Raw genomic sequence first — 15,000 nt, 5'->3', positions numbered from 1 at the left:
TACAACATCGCCGGCCAATTGCTAGAGAGAGTGTCAGTTATCAGAGACCTTGGTGTACTCCTGGACTCGCAACTGACATTCAGAAACTATTACTCTCACGTTATAGCACAGGGAAATAGAAACCTTGGCTTCATAATAAGAATCGCCAACGAGTTTACTGATCCATATTGTCTGCGGGCATTGTATTTTTCACTTGTTCGGTCTGTCCTGGAAGCTTCCGCAGCCATTTGGTGTCCTTATACGAGCATTTGGACTAACAGAATTGAAGCAGTACAAGCAAGATTCCTCCACTTTGCTCTTAGAACTTTGCCGTGGCGTAACCCAACAGAGCTACCACCATACATTGATCGCTGTCGTCTGCTCGATATGGAAACTCTGGCAAAAAGGCGAAATACAAAAATAGATATTCTCTCACAAATCAACATTACCGTACCCCCGTAGAAACCTTAGATCACGTAACTTTTTAAGACTAGACTTTCAGCGCACCGAGTACGGTCAGAACGAACCCATAAGTGCGATGTGTAATGTTTTCAATAGTGTGTATGACCATTCCGATTTTTATGTTCCTAGTGATGTTTTCAAGAATAGACTTAGGAGATTGACTTAGCTTATAAGATTATGTGAAAATATTTCTGTAATGTTATTGAAATGCTGTATACCTTGTATGTAATTTTGTTAATTTGTAATGTCAGTTCATTGTTATTGTGGGAAAAACATGCGAAAAGATTATGGGTTTTTATGCGCATTCGAGGTCTGCTTCTGAAGTGAACCTTCAAATGGGCTTTTCCCATACAACAACATTAAATTTCATATAGACCAACATGGGTCAGATGAAAAATGGAAATATATATATATATATATATATATATATATATATATATATATATATATATATATATATATATATATATATATATATATATATATATATATATATATATATATATACATATATATATATATATATATATATATATATATATATATATATATATATATATATATATATATATATATATATATATATATATATATATATATATATATATATATATATATATATATATATATTTATATGGAATATGGTCAGGTAAAGCTAAAGAGGGTATATGTCCTCCCGAAGCTACTCGAGATTCTGCGCACCCTGAGTTTGATCCACCATTGCAGCCTGCCAACATACGTAATCAGGTCAACTCCGTCACCGACACCCACCCGTCTACCACAGAACTTGAAGGACACAACATCAACCTTTTCCGGTCAGAGAACAACGCTCTAAACAAGTCAGACCAACTCGAAGGACATGGAATTCCTGTATCCGTTTCCTCAGGTAAATACAATGAATGTATATGTCCTTCCGAAGTAGGACATACAGATGCTGCCCCCGTTGAAAGCCCACCCCATTTACAGGCATTTGCTTCCACAATCACTCGATCTACCACCGTTCAACCGTCAGGAGAAAACTTGCAGGGACATCTTAAAATCTACTATCAGAACGTGAGAGGGCTACGCACAAAAATTGATGAGCTGTTCGTCGCTGCTTCGGATGTTGATCATGAAGTTATTATTCTGACCGAAACGTTGCTGAATGATCAAATCAACTCGCTCCAATTATTTTGCTCAAGGTACTCTGTATATCGTAACGATCGCGATCCTAATAGTGCAGGGATGAAACGTGGTGGTGGTGTGCTCATTGCAGTTTCCAACCGACTCTCATCCAAACACAAAAATGACACTCACAATCTCGTGAACAGCCCCACAATGGTAAACACCTAAAAAAAATGCGCAACCAACAATTCTAAGGTTGACCTGAAAGAACTCGCCAATTTACAAACGCAGCGGCTTAAGTCGCAGTGCACATAGCACAACAAACGTGAGTCACTGTGTTGCTCGAAGAATTAATGATTGTTTATAGATATCCGCGGTAAATAATCGATTTCCAATGACACCGGCTGCAGGTGTTTATACGGTTGTATAGAATTTGGCTGTGCCAATATTAATTAACGTAATTATTTACATAGGCGTGGCGTTTTTATGATTGTGAGCGCATCGATACAAATGCATAATTATGTTCGGGAAATAGAGCGTTCAACTGCTTACGAATAGCTTTAGTTAGAACAAGAGAACACGAGGTTCTAGCGAGAACCGAAGGCTCACTAACATTAAACCAATTAGGAAGTACTCACGTTCGGGGAACCTTCGTAAAATAATAGAAGACAGCAAGAGTTACTTTAAGATAGAGGAGAATAGGAATACATTAACATAAAAATTACAAACGAAGGAGAAAGATAGAAAGCGATGCGACACTAATACAAATATAATGTCAATCGCATGCTGAACAGGGATAGATAGTCAATAATTGAAATTTTGCTGAAGTAAGCAAGAAAATTTACTATATAAACTTCAGAAGATTTAGAATGGAGGCTTTTTTCTTTTTCTCCCTTTTCAATTAGCTCGATCAAGGCTGGGCCCCATGTACTGTGCGTACCTCTGGCTGCCAACAACCGAGATCGATTTTAAGTTTTGAATAGTTAGGCGCGAAAAGAATCGCACAGTAGGGTAGTCTATACAGATGTGTACAAAAAGTAGGAGTAATATATGTTTTTCTAGAATCGTAAACCTGACTTTTGTGTTTTTTCCGTTCGCGTTTTCCCCGTGTTAGGAAGGGAATAATATGTTGGTAACGTGTTGTGTTTTTTCCGTTCGCGTTTTCCCCGTGTTAGGAAGGGAATAATATGTTGGTAACGTGTTGTGTTTTTTCCGTTCGCGTTTTCCCCGTGTTAGGAAGGGAATAATATGTTGGTAACGTGTTGAGCGGGAGTAGCCGTTGCGGGAAGGTGCATGAGGTGACAGCGGTTTAGCAATCCTGAGAGATTGCAGGACGCATTTATGACTGGAGGCTAAAATCAGCAATGTCCTCAGATCAGTGTATACCATAAAGTGAGAAGAAAGGTTACATTTTGAAAGTGTTTGAGCGTTTTTTTTAGTGAATAAGTTGGCATTTTACCGACTACTATCGTCATAGAGAGAAAAAAAAACATCGAGACAGGCGTTGGTGGTAACCAGTTTTAATGCCTGAAATAAGTCTCGTCGCGAGGAAACCTTAACCATAAGTGTAGATCCGAGAAAAGCAGAAATTCGACGATTTCTGATCGTGTTAATATTGAATGTGATGAAAAAAAATGCGTAAATTGTCTGCGGAATTTGATGGTGAAAACTGAAAAAAAATAACAAACCACGAAAAATACGATAGCTTAAATGTGGAAAAAGACAAACACTCAGCATATCTGATCGATTCAGTGAAAGTTTCTTTGTTCACAAAACTTTGACAGAGTGCGTCAACGATCTCTACAAATACATATGCGCTTGCTACGAGTTTAAGGATCTAGATCATCTCGACAGGAACTAACGAGTAGATCAACAATGCAGCTCAGAACTATTTTCGCTGGAGTTTTCTTGGCCATGGCGAACGCAGCGTTGATTCTGGAAAGACTCAATGATGTATTACTGGCACAAGGGGTCTACGATTTTAAGGTAACGCTAACGTATAAGAGTCTTGTAGAAGATCAAGCAGAATTAGAATCGGCACTAAATGCTTTTAATGAAACCTGTACAGCGCTAATAGAAAGAAATCCGAATTTGAAATGCGGGGTCATAACCTCGGTTTGGAGCAAAGACACTAGTGACATTGCGAACATAAATACGTACATCAGGTATTTCTTTAAAACAAGAACACCAAGAGGGTTTTGGTCAGCAATTGGAGCAATGGACTCCGACGACAGAACTAGAATTGACGAAAATATGGATAAACTTAGACGAAACGAAGAAAGATTCAACAAAAATACAGAACATCAAGCGTCAGCAATCGAAAAAATATACAATTTCGTGAGCAACTCAACAATCACCATGGATAAGGCAGTCGAAAGCAACAATAAAAATTTCGAATCTTTAAAAACAGAAATCAGGAACACTCTTAACAGAGCCAATGACAGAGATAAAGACCTATACCTAGAAGCAACACTCATGGAGATAGGCATGTGGTATAACAGTATGAGACAAAACTTAAAACTAAAACAAAAAACGTTGATAGCAATATTACACGCAGAAAACACAAAGAGCCTCGACCTAGCGGAAATAATAAACCCAGTACAACTAATCCGAACATTAGATAGTGAGGAAGCAACGCTGAACGACAACCTTACTTTCCCGAGAAGAGCAGACGGGGCAATTATGCCAGAGATATTAAATACACTTCATTACTACGTAAAACTCACCAACGACTTAGATATAATTATGACACTTCAAATTCCGCTCGTGAAAAAAAGCAAATGGTATGCGTATAAAGGCACAATCGAGCCAAGCATAACCGGAAACATATTGACAATATTGCACTTAGAGGAAGACATAATAATAAAACAAGAAAACAACTGGGGATATGTATTAACCCAGGCAGATTATGACAATTGCGATAGAATAGGAGACACTAGGCTTTGTAAATTAAGCAATATAGAAAGAGACCTCAAACAAGAGGACACATGTATGGCCGCGCTATATTTTAGAAACATAACGACGACATGCAAAACAAAAGTGGTGCAGTTGAACCACGACATATGGTTGGAAACTGCAAATAGAAACATATGGACGTATTTTACACCTAACAAATTGAAGGTATCCGTTTTCACGGGAAAGAACGTTACGGAAACTACAATACAAGGCAAAGGAAATATAAAATTACTGCCGGACATGATGATACAGACGGATAGTATAAGAATTACACACTTCAGTGAAACACAAGGTGAAACAAAATTAACATACCACATACCACATACGGACATACCAAATATTTCTAGTAAATGGAAGGATAAGGGGATACCGTCTCTTTCAAAACGTAATAAGATAGTTTCGTTATTTGACACAAAGAAACTTTTCGACATAGGGGTAGAAGTCGACGAAATAAAAAACCATAGAACCACGCTAGAAAATTTAGCATATGCCCCTCTAGAGAACCCATGGACGACATTTAGTGTCTTCTTGGTCATAGGAGGAGCTTTAGGCATATTCTTCCTATGTTTCAAAGGGGAGATATCATGCTTCACACGGAAAACCGTTATAGAACCACACATACCAAATATAGGACAAAGGGAAAACAGAAGACAAACGAAACACACACTGGATAGGAACATTATAAGCAAAACGAAATTACAGACCATAAATGAGAAGAAAAAAGAGAAACAACCAGACATGAACATGCGCTTAAATAAACAACAACAAAAAATTCAGAAGGGAACGCCAAATACTAAAGAAGGGGGTACAATGCAACCCAATCAACAAAGGACGCAAAATATTACGACAGCGCATATTAGTAAACCAGCACTGAAAAAAATGCAAGGAGGAATAAGAACGTATTGAGCAACAAAACGCAATAAGAGACACAATGCAAATTAAATAAACATGATAATCGTTGTCATTAATTAACATGGATATAAGCAATTTACAATATGAGGAAAAGCGAAAGTGAAAGGAAAATAAAGAGTAAATAATCAACAGTGAGAACATAAAACCATAAACATAACATAAAGAAAAAATTTAGATAAAGGTAAAGGTATACAAATATGATACAAAGGAACAAAATTACCACGAAATGGGTAATAGTTCGTTTGATATAGGATGAAGAAAAGCTTTTAAAATGCGAATACAAAAAAGGAGTATAATTGACGAAAATATTTATTTGCAACTAAGAAAGTAATATTTGCAAAGCCAGAAGCAAAAGTATGGAAGAAATAAAGAACATACTACAATATAAGAAGGAAAAGATAAAGACAGAATTTATTGAAAACTATTAGATTATAAAGACACATGCGGCGCAATATAAATAAGAGGTTAAAAGCATTGGAATGAAAAAGCATATCAGAAAAGCTGCAATAAAAGGAAGCGGGAAACGCCTGCGAGTAACGCAGAATTACAATGCATGAGTTACAAATAATAAAAGATGGAGACTCACTCTGGAAATCATGAAGCAGAACCTAGACACAAAGAAAACATGGACAACAATATATGAAAAGAATGAACAATTTTTAATTGGAATTATTTTTTTCTTACCCTACGCTGGCCAGCGGATAAAACATATGCAACATTGATTAAGAATCATTTATATCACTTAATACAAGTATGAAAGCATATGAGCGGACAAGGGAACCGGAACCCGGAATGAGTATGAATGTCTTTATTTTATGAACGTGATGACAAATTCTATTTACATGACGACTAAGAATCGCAGTCGAATTAAAATATACACGAAAAAGAAAAACGTAAAACATGAACGCAGCGACAGAAGGACACAACAAGAAGAAACACAAATATAACATGACCTACAGAGAAGATAATACAATAAAGGGAAAAAAAAGGTTAAACAAGAGGAACGTTTAATTAAAAACGGCAAAAGTGATAAAAACCAATGCAATCATGAAAAAGCAAAGAAAGTATTCAAGGGGGGCTAAAGAAAACAAAATAGAAGGGTTAATAATAGGAAGCTTACATACTTCCGGGGAATAATATTTTTACGGTATCTTTATAGGATCACCCTGGGTTGTCAAATTGAGAAGAATACGAATTAAGAGGTAACAGATGAAATGAAGAAAAGCGTCTGAGGGGAATAATTAAAGGAGTAATGACATACAGGATACAGATGGAAAAACAATGGTTGAAGGAATGTTTCAACAAACACGTAAAATATATAAATAATACTGGATACGAATCAAACAGATATCCATGCCCAATAGCAGGGAACTTCATAGGATGAAATTAAGTAATATAACAAAAACACCTAACAGACAACATATCGGAAAACGGGAAACAAGAGAAAAACAAATAAAGTGGAGAATTATGAATAAATAAATAAAACAAAATAATAAAGAAAGAATCTAAGTCTAATTTCAGTAAAACCAGGTCCCACCTGCAAGCACCTTACTGGAAAGGGGGGGAGGAGGCCACACCAATCCGAATAAAGGATACCACAATCTCGCCGAAAGAAGGAAACATAGGTAACATTCAATCACATTTACAGCGCACTAACAAACTAAGCTAATCACAACAATTCGAAGCAAATTACTAACAAACTACTATGTCTTCATATATATATATTAAAAAAAAAGAAAACAGCATAGTACTAACAAACGGTTATTTCTCCATATGAAAAAAAAACATAACATAACTAACATTACTAACCACTTGTTCGAACAAACATAGATTAGATAGAATACCCGAACGTGAAGATAGACTAGATTGAATGCGCAAACGCCAATATATGATTTGATAAGCGATGAAAATTACATAATTAGAAAGATTAGATTGAAATGCCCAAACGACAATATATGAGCGATGAAAATTACATAATAACATTAATAAGCAAAAAAAAAAAAAAATTTTTTTTACACAATTTAATATCAATTTATTTCCACAAAGAATTTTTTTTGAAAAGCAACAAACAAGCAAGTGAAATCTGAAGATCAGGGACAAAAGAAATTTTTCACCCCCAGGAAGCCAACATCACCACATACTTTTGGTCTGAAAATTTATGATGACAAAGGACGAATCAGGCGGAAGACAGAGGGTTGAAGGTGTTGGGTTGTGACGGCAAGGGCGGAGCAACAGTGAAGGATGGGAACTGGACCAACGAACGAAAGGGCAAAACCGGAGCGGGCAAATAAATCGAAGGTAGAGAATGGTTGTAAGACAAGCCGCAATATGGAGCAAGTAAAAGAAAAACCATAGCAAAGAATCGGAGTCGCAACCACTGAAAAAAATCGACTCAAGCTGGACATACTGCCAGTCATTATGCAGTGTTCAGTAAAGCGCAGTCAGAACCGTCAAACTCTGGCTGGAGCTAAAACACCAACAAAATATATAAACAACGAACTAAAGAAACGCATCAACACCACATCATGCGGGAAGCATTTTTACAAACTAGATGGCAGGAATAAAGTAGCCATCAGGAAATCAGCAAGGCAGATTAAACGTCAGTAGGAAGAATCCAGTAGGAAAGGTCGTAACACTAGCAAGTCAGCTACAGATTACGCATTGCAAAGACGACTGAGATAAGTTACACATCGCATGTCGTCTGCAACATTTTACAATTCACGAGGCAGGATAAGTCAAATATCCTATCCTCGGTAACCACAAAAACGACAACAACAAACGGAGAAGAAGGAGAGGAAGGAAACGAAGTAACGAAATTACATAATCCACTCGAACAGGACGCAAACCAAGCCCCAGATGCAGCATAGATGAAGGAAGCTGAGGCAAACGAACGGGAAACCAACCCCGGACTCACGAGATGGCAGTCGAAACACCCACACCCGATATCCGAAGTCGACCAATTGATAAGTCCCATGATACACGGAACATATGTACAGGCAGTACTATATGAACAAACAACCCAGAAGACGACATCCCAAGGCAGACTTCAAGCAACAGCAACTACAACGGCTTCTGGGAGGGCAGCATGGTAACATATTTAGGAGAACAGTAAAGAATTTAATATAAAACCAACACGTAACATTGATAATGATCTCTTCAAGATAATTATCAACTCATTAACAAAGGGGAGATGAACAGCCCCACAATGGTAAACACCTAAAAAAAATGCGCAACCAACAATTCTAAGGTTGACCTGAAAGAACTCGCCAATTTACAAACGCAGCGGCTTAAGTCGCAGTGCACATAGCACAACAAACGTGAGTCACTGTGTTGCTCGAAGAATTAATGATTGTTTATAGATATCCGCGGTAAATAATCGATTTCCAATGACACCGGCTGCAGGTGTTTATACGGTTGTATAGAATTTGGCTGTGCCAATATTAATTAACGTAATTATTTACATAGGCGTGGCGTTTTTATGATTGTGAGCGCATCGATACAAATGCATAATTATGTTCGGGAAATAGAGCGTTCAACTGCTTACGAATAGCTTTAGTTAGAACAAGAGAACACGAGGTTCTAGCGAGAACCGAAGGCTCACTAACATTAAACCAATTAGGAAGTACTCACGTTCGGGGAACCTTCGTAAAATAATAGAAGACAGCAAGAGTTACTTTAAGATAGAGGAGAATAGGAATACATTAACATAAAAATTACAAACGAAGGAGAAAGATAGAAAGCGATGCGACACTAATACAAATATAATGTCAATCGCATGCTGAACAGGGATAGATAGTCAATAATTGAAATTTTGCTGAAGTAAGCAAGAAAATTTACTATATAAACTTCAGAAGATTTAGAATGGAGGCTTTTTTCTTTTTCTCCCTTTTCAATTAGCTCGATCAAGGCTGGGCCCCATGTACTGTGCGTACCTCTGGCTGCCAACAACCGAGATCAATTTTAAGTTTTGAATAGTTAGGCGCGAAAAGAATCGCACAGTAGGGTAGTCTATACAGATGTGTACAAAAAGTAGGAGTAATATATGTTTTTCTAGAATCGTAAACCTGACTTTTGTGTTTTTTCCGTTCGCGTTTTCCCCGTGTTAGGAAGGGAATAATATGTTGGTAACGTGTTGTGTTTTTTCCGTTCGCGTTTTCCCCGTGTTAGGAAGGGAATAATATGTTGGTAACGTGTTGTGTTTTTTCCGTTCGCGTTTTCCCCGTGTTAGGAAGGGAATAATATGTTGGTAACGTGTTGAGCGGGAGTAGCCGTTGCGGGTAGGTGCACTCGAACAACTCTGGGTAAATATCCGTGGCCCCTATACTAATCTCTGTGTGGGTGTTGTATATATTCCCCCCGATTCCGCAAGTGATGTAGAAATTATTCAGAAGCGCATAGACTCCGCACTTGACATTGAAACTTCCATTGAACCCAACACGGCACATCTACTATGTGGTGATTACAACCAGCCTGGACTTCTTTGGAAGAGCACTCCTTCCGGGTATGCTTTCCTAGACCCTTCTGAATCAACCTTTTCGAGGGCGAGTACTATCTTACTGGACGGAATGTCTGTACTGAACATGCGACAAATGTCTACAGTGAATAATAGGCGAAATCGAATCCTGGACCTCCTGTTTATAAATAAAGAAGCTTCAATGAACTGTACCGTATCAGAGGCACTTGAGCCTTTAGTTGCTGTAGACGCACATCATCCTCCACTTCTGGTAACGCAGATTTGTCCGCAGCTGGTTCTCTATGACGAGATAGAGGATGTCAGGGAGTTCAACTTTTCGAAGACTGACTTCTCTAGGCTTCATAACTCACTACAAACAATCGACTGGGAGACTTTCTTGAATTTCGCGATCGATGTAGATGCTGCCGTAGAAAAACTCTCACTGGTGTTAAAACAGCTTTTCAGTATACATGTGCCTGCACCTCGTCCCCTAACAAAACCACCATGGTCCAACAACCGGCTACGTAAACTAAAAAGATTGCGAGCTGCTGCGCTTCGACATTACACTATTCGAAGAAACCCAATCACAAAAAGGGAGTTCACTATAGCCAGTAACAGCTACAAAACATATAACCGCTTTCTCTACTCAAGACACGTAGCACAAACCCAATCGAACCTAAAACGAAACCCAAAACAGTTTTGGTCCTTTGTAAATGGGAAACGTAAAGAAAATGGGCTTCCTTCCAGTATGTTCCTCGCAGGTGAAACGTCCAATACTCCCAGCGGTATCTGTAATTTGTTCGCAAAACATTTCTCGAGTGTGTTTAAAAATGAATCGGCTAGCTCAACTCAGGTGGACTGTGGCCTTCAAGATGTCCCTCGCGATGTAATCAATTTTGGAAACATTCAATTTACTGACGAAGACATTATGGCTGCCATAAGCAAGTTAAAGTCCTCTACATCGGTGGGGCCAGATGGGATTCCTTCCATTATACTGAAAAAATGCGCAAGCGCATTGTGTACACCTTTCCGACTAATCTTCAACCAATCACTGTCGCAATCAGTGTTTCCCGTGTGTTGGAAAAAATCAGTAATGTTTCCCGTTTTTAAAAAAGGTGATAAGCAAAATGTTGCGAACTATCGTGGTATAACCTCGCTCTGCGCTGGATCAAAGTTGTTTGAGATCCTAGTAGGAAATATGCTCTTTCGTGAGACCATAGCATACATATCGAAGGACCAACATAGTTTTTTTGCAGGCAGGTCAACAACCACCAATCTAGCCCAATTTACATCGCACTGTATTAAAAACATCGAAGATGGATCACAAGTAGGCTCTATATACACTGATCTTAAAGCTGCCTTCGATCGTGTAGACCACTCTCTTCTTCTGGCAAAGATCGAGCGACTGGGTGCTCCATCAAATTTTACAGGATGGCTTAAATCATATCTCGTAGATCGTTCTCTGTCTGTGAAATTAGGAAGTAACGTGTCATATAGCTTCATCAACTTGTCGGGTGTACCTCAAGGGAGCAATCTCGGACCGTTGCTTTTTTCTTTATTCTTCAACGACGTCTGCTATGTTATACCCCCAGGGTGCAAACTCATATATGCTGATGATCTCAAACTCTTTCTCATTGTGCGGTCAATAGAGGACTGCATCGAACTTCAGCGACATCTAGATGCTTTCTGTAACTGGTGTAATCGCAACTTGTTGGCTCTCAGTGTGTCCAAATGCTTTATAATATCTTTCACGCGCAGAAAAAATCCGATTCTCTGGAGCTACAACATCGCCGGCCAATTGCTAGAGAGAGTGTCAGTTATCAGAGACCTTGGTGTACTCCTGGACTCGCAACTGACATTCAGAAACCATTACTCTCACGTTATAGCACAGGGAAATAAAAACCTTGGCTTCATAATAAGAATCGCCAACGAGTTTACTGATCGGTCGGTCCTGGAAGCTTCCGCAGCCATTTGGTGTCCTTATACGAGCATTTGGACTAACAGAATTGAAGCAGTACAAGCAAGATTCCTCCGCTTTGCTCTTAGAACTTTGCCGTGGCGTAACCCAACAGAGCTACCACCATACATTGATCGCTGTCGTCTGCTCGATATGGAAACTCTGGCAAAAAGGCAAAATACATCCAGAGCGATATTTGTTGGGAAAATATTGACTGGCCAAATGGATGCCCCAGATATTCTCTCACAAATCAACATTACCGTACCCCCCAGAAATCTTAGATCACGTAACTTTTTAAGACTAGACTTTCAGCGCACCGAGTACGGTCAGAACGAACCCATAAGTGCGATGTGTAATGTTTTCAATAGTGTGTATGACCATTTCGATTTTTATGTTCCTAGTGATGTTTTCAAGAATAGACTTAGGAGATTGACTTAGCTTATAAGATTATGTGAAAATATTTCTGTAATATATATATATATATATATATATATATATATATATATATATATATATATATATATATATATATATATATATATATATATATATATATATATATATATATATATATATATATATATATATATATATATATATATATATATATATATATATATATATATATATATATATATATATATATATATATATATATATATATATATATATATATATATATATATATATATTATATATATATATATATATATATATATATATATATATATATATATATATATATATATATATATATATATATATATATATATATATATATATATATATATATATATATATATATATATATATATATATATATATATATATATATATATATTATATATATATATATATATATATATATATATATATATATATATATATATATATATATATATATATATATATATATATATATATATATATATATATATATATATATATATATATATATATATATATATATATATATATATATATATATATATATATATATATATTATATATATATATATATATATATATATATATATATATATATATATATATATATATATATATATATATTATATATATATATATATATATTATATATATATATATATATATATATATATATATATATATATATATATATATATATATATATATATATATATATATATATATATATATATATATATATATATATATATATATATATATATATATACAGGGTGTTTGGTTCATGGTTAAGAATCTCTCGGGGGGTGATAGACTGCCATATTTGGAGAAAAAATTGTTCTACACATACCATCAAATCTCAACCGTTACAGAGTTATTGAACTTTTTGTGTAAAAAACTTATTTGTCTTAAAATACCTCTAACTTTAAAAGTATACTTTGTATTTTAAATATTTCAGTTCCATTCGAAAGGTGAGAAAATTTCCTATTGAATGGTGTTCTCATATCTTTTAAGTAATAGTTTTAATTACCTTTTAGGTGTAAAGTATTTAAAAGCTAGTGTTTTTGAGGAGGTTTTCGCTAATTTTCTCGAAATAATTAAGTATGATTATAGCAATATCCATTATCCAAAAGTTGGGTTTTAGGACGATTCATAATTTGTTCTTGGACGTCATATTTCTATCTCTTCTCATTTCTTTGTAATTTCATTACTATACTTTTCCTGTAACCGACTTGCAAGTGCTTAAAAGACTCTAATCTAAAAATATGCTTTATATCGTTATTTACAAGATTTCATTGGAAAGCTGAGAAAATGTCCTATCAGTGCATGTACAAATATCTTTTAGTTAAGTGTACTAAATGATTTTTTACTAACGAAATAACTCAAAATTTGTGTTTTTTGGAGAGTTTTATAATTATTCTAATTATTAATCAACAAAATTTATCGTTACTATTGTTCATTTGATGCCCCTTAATATTCTCTATAACTTTTTATTTGACACTTTGTCTATATCTCTTTTCATTTTGCTCCTATTTAATAGTTAACACAGCATGAGCTCGCCACAAATGTAGTGGATTCGAAATCGTTATTTTTCCATATGAAACGATGTGATAAAAACGATTTTGCGTCGAAACCAAAAGAGATAATTGAATGGAGTCAAAGAAAGAACTGTAGAACTTGCTGAGATGCATTTTTTCCATGATAATAATGGTGATGTTTATTATTTACTATTTTAAGAAAATTAACGAAAATGCTAATAATAGCACTAACTTTAAACTAATTTACTTTTAAAAGAATACTAAATTCACTTAACTGAAAGGTATTACTACATTTTTCACTGTAAAATTTTCCTGGCTTTCGAATAAAAAGAAAAACAGTACAATAAGTGCCATAATTTTTCAATTAGAGCTGGTACTAGTGAAAATGAGATAAAAATATCAAAGTTGAATAACCCAAAATCATGAAAATAAGAAAAGGTAAGTGTATCATGTCAAAGAACGAATTAAGCAGCTCATCAAGACTAACAATCTGAATTATTAAAATGATGAGGTTAACTATAAGGATTTTCAAGAAATGAACGAAAAATCGTTCAAAATTGTTTAATTTTCAATAAATTACTTTGAAAAGGCTACTTACACTCATTAGCTGAAACATTTAAGGACATCACTCAATGCGAATTTTCTCACCTTTCGAATGGAACTAAAAGATTTAAAATACAAAGTATACTTTTAAAGTTAGAGGTACTTTAAGACAAGTAAGTTTTTACACAAAAAGTTCAATAACTCTGTAACGGTTGAGATTTGATGGTATGTGTAGAACAATTTTTTTCTCCAAATATGGCAGTCTATCACCCCCCGAGAGATTCTTAACCATGAACCAAACACCCTGTATATATTATATATATATATATATATATATATATATATATATATATATATATATATATATATATATATATATATATATATATATATATATATATATATATATATATATATATATATATATATATATATATATATATATATATATATATATATATTATATATATATATATATATATATATATATATATATATATATATATATATATATATATATATATATATATATATATAATATATATATATATATATATATATAATATATATATATATATATATATATATATATATATATATATATATATATATATATATATATATATATATATATATATATATATATATAT

At 34.6% G+C, this 15,000-nt stretch overlaps 1 protein-coding gene across 6 annotated transcripts in view; it reads left to right on the top strand.

The window, feature by feature from the left end:
- Positions 1–15,000, top strand: part of LOC131683118 (uncharacterized) — a 472,644-nt gene that overhangs the window by 4,939 nt on the left and 452,705 nt on the right. The window contains exon 3 of one of the 6 annotated variants that reach the window (XM_058964934.1): positions 1,168–6,916. The exons of 2 other annotated variants lie outside the window; for them this stretch is intronic. In XM_058964934.1, the coding sequence (XP_058820917.1) occupies positions 3,421–5,406 (1,986 nt within the window). In that variant the 5' untranslated portion in view covers positions 1,168–3,420 and the 3' untranslated portion in view covers positions 5,407–6,916. Of the gene's footprint in view, positions 1–1,090; positions 6,917–15,000 lie in introns of those variants that run through there. 3 more of the 6 variants (XM_058964933.1, XM_058964932.1, XM_058964936.1) reach the window with 3 other exon arrangements.

The sequence above is a fragment of the Topomyia yanbarensis genome, chromosome 2, assembly GCF_030247195.1.
Source record: "Topomyia yanbarensis strain Yona2022 chromosome 2, ASM3024719v1, whole genome shotgun sequence".
Taxonomy (NCBI): Eukaryota; Metazoa; Arthropoda; class Insecta; order Diptera; family Culicidae; genus Topomyia; species Topomyia yanbarensis.
The sequence above is the reverse complement of the archived record's forward strand: the minus strand, read 5'-3'. Positions and strand labels throughout refer to the sequence as shown.